This window comes from Asterias amurensis, chromosome 6 (genome assembly GCF_032118995.1).
Source record: "Asterias amurensis chromosome 6, ASM3211899v1".
NCBI lineage: Eukaryota > Metazoa > Echinodermata > Asteroidea > Forcipulatida > Asteriidae > Asterias > Asterias amurensis.
The window spans coordinates 17,606,597-17,620,954 of record NC_092653.1 but is presented as its reverse complement, the minus strand read 5'-3'; the positions used below and the strand labels follow the sequence as shown (position 1 = coordinate 17,620,954).

Genomic DNA, 14,358 nt, shown 5'->3' with positions numbered 1-14,358 from the left:
AAAATGGCAATTTCCCATATGACCAGTGCAGTAATTTGCCTGCCAGAATACCCAAAGAATGTACAAGTCACACAACAAAGTTCACATTATTATCGTCGATATGAACAGCACTACATTATAAATAGCCCCCTCTCGTGGCCAATCAGACTCCGTGAACTCTCGTCGTTAACGGGATTTCAGCTAGTGCTGAATTGCATGCATGACGTAGAGCCAGCAATGTCGGCTTTCTGAGAGCATCTGAGAGAGGTGTGAAAATTAACGTTGATGTGTTCGTTTTTTTAGCACTACAGTAGCCACCGTGAGCAAAATGCTGACATCTCTAGAGCTGAGTTCTACTTGATCAGGTAATGGTTGAGGTTCTGTTAATTGATTGAAAGCAAAATATACCGAATTTGACTTGTTCGTGTGTTTATTTATTACTAACTAAAATTTTACAACGTCAATCAAAAAAATGGTTGGCAGTGTATGAATGAGGAAACTGGCAACCAAACTGGCAGTCAGTGGTTGTGCCGTTGTAGTAGGCCCTAGCTAGAGTAGTAGTTGAGTAGTGGTTGAGTAGTGGAAGAGTGCACATGAATGACAGTGCATCAGGCAGTAGAGCTGATGATTGGAACTCACTGCCAATGCAGTTACTTACTTGGCATACTTACTTGTGTGGACAAGGCTAGCTGAATCCTTAGCCACACGTCCATACCATTTCCTCATTCATGCAGCTAAGAAATAACCAAAAATAAAAAAATTCTGGTGCCTCCCCTACGAGCGACTCGGCAGTATAAACCGGCTGAATGTGTTCACCTAAACTCTTAGCTTGCTTTGTGTGAATTGAAAAGCTGCATGAGGAAATGGTATGGACGTGTGGCTAAGGATTCAGTTAGCCTTGGCCACACAAGTGGGGCTAGGCTCATGCTATCGCGATGTCGGTCACTTTGTACCAAAGTAACTTCTGACTTTGTACCCAAAATGTCATTCATTATTTTTTTTCATGTGGACATCGACACTGATTATATTCCACGGTAAAAATGCATTATCGCGAAAGTCAAGCTTCTGTAGTTGTCTACGATTAGCCCTGGTAGGACATCAGTCAGTGCCACTGCACTGACGTCCTGGGTATAAAGGTTCTTTACAATGCGAACACAAGTTTGACTACAATTTTCTTAATTTTTTATCTGATTTGAGAAGCTGAAATTCGTTCATATATTAAAGTGTCCCTCACTATATTCTCAACGAGTTCACAGCTAACAAATATATCCATGGAAGAAATTATATCCGAAAATATGTCGAAGTTCTGCACTGGCGATGTTGATCATCGTGTACCAATGGATAGTAAGAGCCCAAGTGCGCATGGCTTTGAGTACAGTGCATTATATTGCCGCTATTCGCCGTCAAAACAGGGTAGGTGCCGTTAACTCGCCTTCAACTCCTCCAATATACATTTTAAAATCCAGGAGGCATAAAATATTCCAGCTCAAATAGAATTTTTATAAATTTCAGGTTGAATTTCGGTTACAAATATCAAGTTTAAAAAAATAAAAAATTCTAAGCGTGCAGCAAAATCGTCTGCCGTCGTCTTGCTTTTTCACAGTGCTTCTTGTACATGTGCGGACAACAGAGGGCGCTTTCCTGCACGCGTATATTTTTTTTCTTGGGACGGTTAGCATGCGCTAATTATGGTAAAAAGTTGCCTCATTTGTCAAATGGAGTCTTGGCACAAGACGTCAATGCTCGGTATCGCATAGTTCTGCGCTTTGAGTAAATTGCTCACTGACTATTATCCATCTGCTTAGTGTTTGGTTAACGCTATGCAGGTTGACAGCGATTTGGCTGCAAATAGTAGGCTGCCAGTGATCAGTGCAAGAAAGTGTTTACACGGAAGTTAGTGCACGACGTGGGATATGAACACGCTAATTTCAATTTTCTTTTCACAAAATATTAACACCAAAGGAGAAAATTCAACAATTTTAAATAATGCGAACTTTGAGTTCCAACTACAAGGAACATGTAAGTAAAAGTTCAGACTCCCGAGTTAGGTAGAAGTATTTTTAACAGCTTTTTGAAACATTTTCGCAATGGTACGGGACCTTTATACCCTGGACTCCGTCGCTTTGCCTGCAACGGAGGAGTCCAACCTGGGCTACACTACGATGTACTGTAGTTGCAAATTATACACCATTGGACTGGTTTCCAGCGACTTGCAGACATTGTGATTGACATTGCAGCAAGAGTTATTAGGTCAACCAACAACCATTGAGAACGGGTTTTTAGTAAACATTAGCATAATGAGCTCCGCCCTAAGTTTTGGCAGATACAAAACCACCAAGGCTCTACTTAGAAAGTACTCATGTACAGTTAGTGTACCGTACAGATGGTGTGATGTACATGTACAGTATGTGTACATACGCTGTACACGTTATCACAACTATCATGGTGGGTGACTTTACTAGTGTAGTAGAGGAGGTGATTTTGCAAGGGGGGGGGGCTACTCCTAGAACTATGAGGTTATATCTACTAACGATAGCAGAGACTACAGCATGGACTCTGAGACAATAGCGGGTAGAACCTCCTCTTTTAGGTCAGGAGTAGGGGGGAGGGGATGGCTAGGATGGCTATACTGGTAAGTGGGCAATGAATGGTTGCCAAGTCGAATTACAAAATCTAGAAAAGAGTAAAATGTAGAAGAGGTTAGGACTCAACAAACATCATGGAAGCAAAAACTATTTGTGGGAATAAATCACTGTAAAAAAAGGTACCAAGTTTAATTAGGCTACATTTAGGCCCTATTAACTTATTTGGCATTTAGTTGGCATTTGAACTTAAAGGCAGTGGACACTATTGGTAATTACTCAAAATAATTATTGGCATAAAACCTTTCTTGGTGACGAGTAGTAGGGAGAGGTTGATGGTATAAAACATTGTGAGAAACGGCTCCCTCTGAAGTGCCATAGTTTTCGAGAAAGAAGTAATTTTCCACGAATTTGATTTCGAGACCTCAGATTGAGAATTTGAGGTATCGAAATAAACCATCTAAATGCACACAATTTTGTGTGACAAGGGTTATTTTTCTTTCATTATCTCGTAACTTTGATGACCGAATGAGCTCAAATTTTCACAGGTTTGTTATTTTATGCATATAATGAGATACACCAACCGTGAAGGCTAGTCTTTGACAATTACCAATAGTGTCCACTGCCTTTAAGTCTCAATTGTAAGGTCAGGTTGTGAGTTTACTGGCCGAACAAAATCACTGGTCTCGGGCCTGTTGACCTACTCTCTAAAAGTAACAGTTACACTACCATCATTGATATTTCAAAAGCAATGTTGGCCCTGCTATTGCACAAAATTAGTCGTTGTGTAGTCTGAAATAACTGAAAGAGTATGTGTTGGAACTTGGAAGTCCTTTTGCCATCTGTACACATGTATGGGCAGCAGGATTGTAGCTAGAACAATTGAAGTGGTGAGCAATAAATCAATTTATTTTGAAGAGCACCAAATTTATGGGGCCATTATTGCTGGGGGGGGGGGGGGCGCCTGTTTGTGTTGGGGGTAAAATAACAGGCCTTTTTACTGTGTTCTTTCTCTGTGACATTTGATACTCTTTATTATTAGCTGTGTCTGAGATCAATACACAGTGGATAATATTTAGAAATCTGTGCTGGGTGGCACACTGTGCTGGGCAAAAAATGTGCTTCCTGGGCAGGCCCTGGGCAGGCCCATTGTGAGTCCTGGGCAGGCCCACCCATGCCCAGCACCACCCACTGATAGTTAGCACCTTGGAAGAAAGAAATTGGATGATTGCAAGTGATTGCAAGTGCAAACTCCTAGCCTCTAGATAGGATTGCTAGCCTTGGCCAACACACATCCTTTTGTACTCGGGCATGCAGCTTCTCATGCAGTACCTTCATATCGGCTCATTTCCTTTTCCCCCTTCCCTTTATTTAGCGGTGAAGAGAACCCTTTGCATAAATCCTTTATAGTGGTTCCAAGACTGGGTGTTTCCGCGTACACAGAAACCATTGTTTAGGTTTAAGGGACTTTGAGTAAACCATAGAGAGCGCTGCGAACTGTTTCATTTTCACCACCAACACTGGATCCTGGGAAATAACAAATTAAACAGCGCCCTCAATGTTTATACAGTGTACATAAAATCCAAATTGTGGTTGTGTGTAAATGAAAACACTATGGTCTTGAAACCAAGACTAGTTGTTATAATGATACTGTAATATTGCTCTAAATGATTTAATTTACTGTTCTTTATTTGCAGATAATTATTACGATGGCCTACAAGCCGCTAGAGAACCTGAAGGGGCATGTTGTGAGCAAACCTCCCCTTGTCATTTTCATTGCTTGCATGTTCCTCTTTGCTCTGTCCGTCTTTATCCTTGGCTACTACTTCAAGCACAGTGAGGTTCCAAATTATGATATGTCCGAGGTAAATCACATTCTAATATAAAGTAGGCAGTACATAGTTCATTTAAAATATTGTCTGGTACAATAATGACTGGCTAAGTTGAAAGTAAATTTTCCATTTTGAATCCATCTGTAAAGCCTGGTTCATACTTCCTGTATAAACTATTGCAATGTCCCATTGTTTTTGACAAGCTTTTGTATAGCAAGATCAAGATCGTCAAAACCTGGGCTCAATTTCATTTTTAATGAAAACATCACCAATTTCTCAAAGGAGTTTTGACTGCTTTGCTACATGGTATAATACTGAAAATGAGAGGAAAAAAGTTTACTGGGACAGGAAAAAAAAATGTGTTGAATTAAATTGTAATGATTTTTTTTACTTGAACAAAGAATTGACTAGAGGGATTCCAACCAACAACCTCTGAATTAACGTGCCGGCACTCTACCAACTGAACTATCTAGCCCTATGTTGGCGTCTCGCTATTCGTCAATATTTTGATCTGGAGTGCCAGTCAGAAGCCATACAACCATTAACTGCCGTGTAGCCAGGGATCACACCCAAATTACGTTACAACCTGGGAAGCAGCAGCCATATCACCTGAAGGGGATGGGACCATTTGTTTCAGATATCAATATAAACCACAAGGGAAATTGACTGGGTAAATATTGAAATGATATACCCAGTCAGTTTCCCTTGTGGTTTATATTAAATTGTAATGATGGCATTTAAATTGAAATCAAATTATCTTGTTCAGGATTGGAACACCTTCTTGGATGATTTATCCAGTGTTGACTTTTGCCTTACCATGAACGAGTCTACTGTGACGACAGTGCTCACAACAGAGAATCCCAACAAACTGGACAACAACACAACTATCTCTGCAGTGACAAGTCCATCGCAAGACGAAGAGGACGACTGGTCCATGAGAAGAAACATTTCTCTGTCTGTCATGGTTATGATCGATCCCTCAATATATATGGCCAAAACCATTACAAATGTTACAATGTTTTCGAGTCTAATTCCTGCAAGTTTGCTTGGGAAAGAAGGTAAATACGTAAGCTCAGTTCTATAAGGTCGTCAGGCCTTGATGTTCATTCTTAAAGGGGCACAGTAATTTTCTTATGGTATGGGGCACTTCTGTGAGGAAAATTTTGTACTTGAACTTTGCAATGGGCACCACAGCAGAAGCACAGGGCACCACTCATATGCTGTGGTTGCTGTGGGCTTTCGAGGCCTGGATCATTGATGGGAATTTCCAGTGGCCGAGCGGATAAGAACACAAGCTCTGGTGTTTCTTATCAGTAGAGTGTGGGTTTGAGTTCCGGCCACGACACTTGTGTCCTGAAGCAAGACACTTAGTCATTATTGCTGTTGATAAAGCAGTAGGTCCCTTGTGTTGTGTTAGGCACATGAAAGAACTAAGTGCACTTATCGTCAAGAGAAGAGGTTTGCACCAGTGTTCCTGATCTGATCGACAGCAAATTGTGCCATAGCACCATGGGAATAGCTATTATACTTGAAAACTTAGCTCCACATACCTTGCAGGACATACTACTGCGTGGTTTGATACTTATTTAGGGGTGTGATACTGATACAGTGCTAAACAACTACATGTAATATTATTATTATTGGTACTAGAGGGGTATGGCCTGAGTGGCCACTGAATCAGCACGCTGTAGAAACAATGCATATTTCTCCCGTTTTGTGAGTGAATCACTGTCAATTTTTTTCACAGTTGTCTCTCTATATTTATTGTCTCTCTCTTTATCATTGTTTGTGATAAATCTTGTTGAAGACTATTTTTCTAAATGGTTGGTATTCATTGCAGGCTCTGAAGAGATGGTCAGTGTACAGTTTGAGGTTCCCCACCCGCTGAAGCCCCCACAGTGCAATGACCCCACTGTGTGTAGTCTCGGTGTGCAGACGTGTCTCATGCTGACTGGGCCAGCATCTGTCTTTCCCACATCAAGGTAAACCTGTAAATCGCTGACATGTAATCAGCGAGTAATCTTGCATGCATTCATTTTTGTTCTTGATATCGTTTTTAGTTTTTTCATTTAAAGACAATGGACACATTTGGTAATTTACCGATCCAGTAGGCTCCGCTCACAACGCTTGTGTGAGCAAGAACACGTGGGGGCTCTACAATGCCTTTCTGCACAACTCTGCCGCATGCGCCAAGATACTCGCACACATGTCGGACCTTATTTTTCGTACCTTTGTTGCGATTGGTCAAAACGCAATGGGGCGGAGCTTAATGGATAGGTCTATTGTCAAAGACCAGTCTTCTCACTTGGTGTATATTAACATATGATTAATATAACAAACGTGTGAAAGTTTGAGCTCAATTGGTCGTCGAAGTTGCGAGAGAATAATGGAAGAAAAAAATGCCCTTGTTGCTCAAGTTGTGTGCTTTCAGATTGAACTAGCCACTCTAGCACCTTCTATTAGCAAGTCATGCACAACAATATTGTTTTATGGAAGTGAACAATACATTTGGTTTAAAAAAATATTATGGACAATAGCCTTAAAAGTTTACTTTGACTAGTGCATTGTTTATGGAATGTTGCATGCAATCTTCAGTCTTGATCATGTCCATCTTTCATTGTCAGACGTCCTGTATGTATGCAGAGTTATATCCAAAATAGTTATTTGTTTTAAGGACACCGGATACCTTTGGTAATTGTCATAGACCAATTTTCTCACTTGGTGTCTCAACATAAAAATGTTATGCACAAAATAACAAACCTGTGAAAATTTGAACTCAATTGGTCCTCGAAGTTGCGAGATAATAATGGAAGAAAAACCACTAACGTCACATTAAGTTGTGTGCTTTCAGATGCTTAAACTCGAGACCTTAAAAATCAAACTCTGAGGTCTCGAAGTCAAGTTCAAATATTTTAGTGTGAAATTCTTCTCGAAAAGTAAGCTACTTCAGAGGGAACCGTTTCTCACAACGTTTTATACTATCAACATCTCTCTATTGATTGCTAACAAGATAAGATTTTATTCTAACAATCATTTGAGCATTAACCAATACTATCCAGTGCCTTTAAACTGATATGTAAATTTATTGGAGGAATTCAGCACAGATAAATTTATGAATCTTGTTGTATCATTCAGAGGTCAGGACCTATAATTTTTTTTTTTTACAAATATATGTATTATTATTATAATTATTTATTTGGCAATTCACATAAAAATACAAAAATACAAATAATATATACGAAAAGGATAAAGCTCTTAAAAACATTGGAGACCCCTTGCAGGTCAACACCAGCCCGTGCACAAAAGATTTGAAAACGGTAAATGAAAATGGTAAGTGGTTCGGATAGTGCGTTTTCTGTTGTGTAAGGGTTCTATAGAAATCAATAGACCCACTTGCATAACGCGAAATGTACCAGGAACACTGAGGTTACACCCTTAGTTTTTACACACACAAAACAGCTTTCGTCCAATGATATGCCTCCTTTTGGCAGTGTGACATCACATGCAAGGGGTTTGTTCAAATCTTTTGTTTTGTTTTGACTTCAGACGTCCAGCAACGTGCAATACCACTGACTCCCACCATGAGAATAGTTCAGCGTGGATGAGCTTTCGACCAAAAGGTCAAGCTATTGATAGTTGGTGCACTCAAGGAACAGTTGCTCATGCTAAGCACAAGTTTGATCCTCATCTCACAGTAATGCTAAGTTCGGTAAGTACATAATGTAAAGTTTTACATTGCATTGCATTGTACTTTTATTAATTTCTACAGTAGTTGCTATTATTAGCAGATCAGGGCCCAGTTTCATGGCTCTGTTTACCGTAAGCAAAGAATCGGCGCTTACGGAAGCAGGGAATTCCACGCGTGCATGTATGTCAAGTGTATTCAACAGGTTAGCGGGGAATTTTGCCTCGTGCAAGTGCGTACTTAACATTACTAGGCATTGTACGCTCACGATAAAATTTGATGCTTGCCGTGCAAGTGGAGAATTAATGGTGACAGTTAATGCAGAATTCGGCGGTTAGCAGAGCCATGAAATCGGGCCCTGGCCTGTACATGTACGAGATCTGTACACAAACTGACTCACTTTGCCCTTTATTGTTATTTTAGCAGTTTAAAACTTTTTAAGAATTTGTACACCATGGTAGAGCCCAACTGACACATATGTCAAGAACAAAGGAGGTGTGTGGCTTTACATGGAATTCTGAACTCACACCCAGTTGCTGTATGTGTGCGCCTTTATTACATCTATGGTTAATGGTGAGCGCGCGACGCTGAATTTAGGTGAGAGTTCATCAGTCCATGTACAGCCACAGGCCTGCTTTGATCTTGACGTATACCTTTTGAACATCATTCTTTGATTTGCATAATTTCAGCAGAAGTAAAACTGAGTCCAACAGAGAGTATACTGTTGACTGATTTGTTTCAAGTCTATACCTTTTGGTGATTGTCTTGCCTTTGTGAAGCAAAAATTAGAAAAAGTAGATAAAATTTATCAAAGTCTACTTGTAATTCAGGCTTGTGCTTATCTTTTTTGAAAGTAAGCTAACTGGGCTTCAACAAACTATCCTTTTTACTTGCGCAGGAAGATTCAGCATCCCAGATTTAAACATGTACACATTTACATGTATTGTCGTATTAACTTTCCGACGTGTTTGGTTTTGGCAACTGGTTTTATTAAGTGTCTTACTGCCGTAAGACCTAGCATGAAAAGCCAGGGTGAACCTTATTTTCTTAAATAGACATGTGGACTGGCTTCCTTTATCACCACACACAGTATATACAGCTGTTTCATTTTAAGGGAGAAGCAAATCTGAAAGTGTCTGGCTCAAGCAGGGCTTACCAAAAAGCTGCAGTAGTTTTTATTCCTCACCAAGTTTCTCTTTTATCAACACAGGCTGAGCAGTCTCTGATAAACCTACATTTGATGTACACCAGTTACTTCATGTTTTTTATGGTAATCATGTGGGTCTGCTATGCACTTCTCAAAGGACCACCGACTAAACAGAGAAATGTGCACAATACAAGCGCTGAAAAAAAGGTTTGTTCTCTCATATAGGTGTCTTTAAAGGGTGGGTGGATGTTGAAAAATGTTTAGCTCAAAGAAACAGCATGGCCCAGGGGTTAAGAGCATCGAATTCAAGTTCTGGTGCTAAGTCACCAGAGTTGGGGTTCGAATCCCGGTTGTGATACTTGTGTCCTTGAGCAAGATACTTTTCTATAATTGCTTCTCTTCACCCAGGGGTATAAATGAGTACCTGTGAGGGTAGAGGTTGATACTGTGAATGAAAAAGCCTTTGGAGCGATCTAAAGGGAGCGATCTAAAGGGAGCTAAGAAACATTAAAAGGGATATTATTGGCCCTATGACCAGGGCACTAATGTAAAGCGCATTGATAGGGTTATTGTGAAATGCGCTATATAAGAATTGGTTATTCTTTTTATTAACTATGATGGTGCCAATGTCCTGTTTCAAATGTAAGCAGAACTCAAATATTGGCAAAAGCAGTCTTAAAGTCACCTGGAAGTGGTATTTTGTCAAAATAAAGCTTTTGTCACTAAAATTATGTGTTTTGATGAGTGGAATTATGAATAAGGTTTAAAAAAATTAGGTTCCATGTTTTTTACAAATTTGAAAATAAGCCCGACCCGAGAGGGTGCTGTTCGTGACGTCAATCGAGGCGCGATAGATCGCATGCATTGCCAACACAAGATAGTAACGCTTGGCGCAAGTTAAAAACATGCCCTCAAAGTTGAAACAATACATGATTTTTTTTCACATTAGGCAAATGCTCCTTTAGGTTCGTTATGTCTTGCAGGTACCTTCTTCGACTTCCCCACTAGCTATAAAAATTGTTGGGATGGCGTTATGTTTTAGAAAAGAACTGTTCTCTTCATGTCAAAATGTGTAGTGTATTCCGGATTCTCGAAGCACGGCAGTTCGAAATGTTTGCTGCACAGCACTGGAAAAGACGTAGGACTGAACCACTTTGCAAACTGACCCAATCTTTAAATGTTTTGCAGCAATACACCTGGTCGACATTGTCGGAAAAATGCAAGAACAAAACTTTTTTGAAACGTACAAACTCGCGACTAGGACTTGAATGTACTTGCACGTATGTGTGTTCAATGTTCGATCGAGGCAAAGTCTGCCTCGATTGACGTCACAAAAGGGGTAGGCGGAGTCACCCCCACACAACTCTTTTTTTTACTACATATAAATCGTTAAAAACAATTACTCAAAATTTATTTTATTGAAAAACAAATTCTATTTCCAGGTGACTTTAAAGATTGTTTACTTCGCTGAAGAATTCCTACCTTTGAACTACCTTTTTTTGTTTGTGGAGCAATGTTCTAGTAAACAAATTTCATGATGACTCATGATAAAAACCCATACAAATCCTAAAAGAATGTTATCAAACATCTAATGATAAAAAGAACTACATGTATATTATGATTTCATAATTTAATACATCTCTCTATCAACCTAATTCAAACTAAACAGCTTTACTTACCTGAGCCTCATATAAACAAGGCAACATGCAGTTGTGGGTTCTAGACATGAAATTGTGCATCCTTGTTAGACATCATGTCCTATAATAATCATCAATCTTGAAAGGAGGGCCCAGGGTTTCCTTAATCAGACCATAGAGGTGCAGGCCTCGCCGCCTGTATACTTCTTTTTGGAACAGGCAAGGGCACTGAGGCATTTTCTCCCTTGTATGGGCACCCTATGAGAAAGTTTCATGCTTAAAATTGAGCATTTTAAGGGCATCGAGGCAATGACCAGGGTGCATGGAGGCAATCACCTACATTGCCTCCAACTGTCAGGCATGGAGGTGGTTGTACAGTATATTTGGCATTACATCTTTTAGCCCTCTGAAACATTCTTGGTCAAGAACCTTGCTTGTGGATCGTTTCTAACAACTTTATTTGTTTTTTGCAGATTCAGCCGGGCGTTTGAAGTGAAAGCTGGACATTCAGATCCATTGGTGCACATTATACTTTGTGTGTACTTCACGACACTGGACAGAAATGACAGAATTTGATGTTGTAACTGCGTTATTGTTAATTTATGCTGCAGTTCAGAGAAAAAGTGAACAATACCCTAAATGGGATGCAATTGAAGTGACATCACTATGAAGGTAAATGTGAACATTTTAAGCAAATGATGCCTGTTTGCTGTTGATTGGCTTGGTTGACAGCATGGTCAGCAAGGAGATAGTGGTCATCAAACCGAGTCTAACTGGTGCTTGTCAAGGAAGTGATTCTGGTGATAAAAAATAACTGGTATCATCCACTCTACCTAATCCACTCATGTGAAGGTTTGTGACATCTGGACAAAGAGGTTCAATGAAAACCAGCTTTGATGGAAGGACTCGTCAAGACAATTGGGAACACTGGTTTCCCAATGCACGGTATGCAAATACATGTACATGTATATGTATGATGACAATGTTCAGATGATCCAGCAGAGTTCAAGATAGCCAGCTAACCTTCAGGCAGGGCTGTTGAAGCAGAACAAAATACAAATTGTATATTGAAGTTGCATAAACCAATGCTGATGACAGTGGCTTTTTCCACATGAATATTAAGATGATGCTGTAAGGTTTCGTTGCAGAGCAATGATTGATTTGGGGCAAATTTTGAATCTGTTGATCTAAGAAGTTTGATGCACTGTATTATATACAGTACCGTAGTATCATGTGAGAGGATAGAGGATTTTCGTGTGGATTGTATCACTATAAGTCAGATGATGCATGGAGTTTTTGATCTGCTCTCATTTCCAGTTTAAAAAAAATAAATTTCTTCATGTGTAAGTGATAGAAAAGCAGAGAAACCCAATGAAAATGAACACTGCACCATAGATAAAATCTAGTTAAAGATTTTGCACATTAAGGAGGGGCAGGTTTTGAACTTTTAATCGTTAAAAAAACACTGAAAATTTTGTTCTCAATTTGTTGTTAAGTGTGAGTTAAGATTGTAGGATCCATAGACTTTTGTAGACGTTCAGTGAGGGGATTTAAAATCTGTACTGTACATCGTGTGATTATAATGATCTGTATATTTTAAATTATTTTATGTCACTTTCAATGAGATTTTAAAAGGCTTGTATTGCTACATTCCATTCAAGGACCCAGGACGAATATATCACACTGATGGCGACTGGAATATTAGCCTTTTTATTTGTATGTTCTTTTTTTTAGCAGTTCATTTTAAATCCCAGTTAATGTGGCATGTAGGCCCCCTACCCATTAGACAACTTCAAGGACAGGAACATAATGTAAGTGTGCATGCCTTGAGTTCAGGGCATCTTGAAATTATTATTCTTTTGAAATATCTCAATACACACAAAAGGGTTATTTAGGAACACGGTAGAAAGGTGAAACAGATTATTTCACTAAATTAGTTAAGGATTAACTAAAGGTTTTTCAAAAAAAACCTAGTTCAGGAGCCAGGTAGAGTGTTACCAAATGCTTGTATATAACAAAATCATACCATTATGATTTGTTGTGGAGGAGCTTCAAATTTTACTTGTTCTGTTTAGCCCATTTCACTTCGTGAGGAATTGACTGATATGGAATTTGCAAACGATGAATGTTTTTAGACATCAATCTGTGCTTCAAGGAGAAGTGGTATGCAAGAAACTGTTAGCTGTGAAACATTTGACTGTGTTTTGATTAGATGTGCTACAACTGCTGTACACATTTGTACATGTAAATGACAAAGTCAACATAGGCAATGTGTTTTTCAAAATCATCCAGTTTGAACTTGAGCTACTTTACAAGACCCTTGTGCCTATAATAGTTAATAGCTTTCGGACGAGATTAACTTGTTTCTTCATGGTATGATATTCGTTAGTTGTTTGTAGAAACAACAGTTTTCTTAAATGCCTTTCATGAGTGTCAAGCTGGCACTGTACATGTTTGTGTGTTTTTGTGTGTAAAGTAGTTTACAGGTTATTATGTAAGCCTTATGCACGCTACACATGTAGTTGGAAGTCAGAAGCAGACAAAACCTGTTGGTTTTCCATAACTGATTGAATTTTGAACCCATTCTGATGACTTTTAGGCTACATTTTTTCTTTGTTGAATACTTCAAGTGTTCGTGGACAAGAAACTTAAGCTAAGCAAGAAAATATTTGAAGAAATTGGTTAAAAATTCGGCTAGTCTCATTATTGATAGATCGATCTCTTTCAACTCCTTAACTGCTTATAGTATGGGGCTTATGTAAGCTCACTCAACTTGTCTGTTTGTCATGTACAGTGTACATGTGAAGCTGTATAATGGATTCAAAGTTCAAACAAATTTTATTTTAGATGATCAAAATGAAAGTAGTGCATGGAATGTAAATATGAATTAATGTAAATGTATATGGTTAAGTGTGGTTATTCAAAAAATATACCTTGACACAAATTTGTCAAGCATCAACAAGATTGTCCCGTTTTTTATTACTCTAAATTATTGTTCCCCAGAAACTATACTGTTCCTTTGTGTTTAGATGAAGTAAATATAGGGCATGGTATTTTAACAGTCTTGGATCATAAGAAAACTATGTGATAATTGTGATTTTCCAGATTAACATAGCATGTGGTTATTTTCTCTGTGTGAGCTCAGCAGAGGACAGGATGACAAAGGTAAGAATAGTACATGTACTGTGTTAATGTTCATGTATTTATGAACCCATGGTCTCACTTGTTTCCAGACATGATAAACATTGTCTTTATGTACGTTTGTATAGTGTTCAACAGAGCAGGTTTGTATCACAACTTCCCTTTATACGTTGTTTGTCAGAATGAATAGTAGGGCACGATAACCTTGGAATAAGTGAAATCTACTTATTTAATTTGTTAAGGAAGCCTCAAAAGTGTCGCCATTCCACAAGGCGAGGTATATAAAAAATACATGTACATACATGTAAATTGTATTTTGTAGCTGTGTTTGGCCATGGTTTGGCACAATCGCATT

General features: G+C 38.9%; 1 protein-coding gene across 1 annotated transcript; it reads left to right on the top strand.

The window, feature by feature from the left end:
• The first annotated feature begins 200 nt into the window (after positions 1-200).
• On the top strand, positions 201-13,118 carry LOC139939172 (transmembrane protein 248-like). Its single transcript, XM_071934946.1, has 7 exons — positions 201-344; positions 4,259-4,426; positions 5,160-5,451; positions 6,234-6,375; positions 7,940-8,102; positions 9,289-9,432; positions 11,336-13,118. The coding sequence occupies exons 2-7, from the start codon at positions 4,271-4,273 to the stop codon at positions 11,351-11,353; spliced, it is 915 nt and encodes a 304-aa protein (XP_071791047.1). The 5' UTR covers positions 201-344; positions 4,259-4,270; the 3' UTR covers positions 11,354-13,118.
• The last annotated feature ends 1,240 nt before the right edge of the window (positions 13,119-14,358 follow it).

What these genes read in the sequence shown, in the direction of transcription:
- LOC139939172 (XM_071934946.1), top strand. Translation starts at nt 4,271, where the DNA reads ATGGCCTACAAGCCGCTAGAGAACCTGAAGGGGCATGTTGTGAGCAAA. An exon ending in AAGTTTGCTTGGGAAAGAAG is followed by an intron (nt 5,452 to 6,233) that starts GTAAATACGTAA and finishes TATTCATTGCAG; the next exon opens with GCTCTGAAGAGATGGTCAGT. An exon ending in TCTGTCTTTCCCACATCAAG is followed by an intron (nt 6,376 to 7,939) that starts GTAAACCTGTAA and finishes TTTTGACTTCAG; the next exon opens with ACGTCCAGCAACGTGCAATA.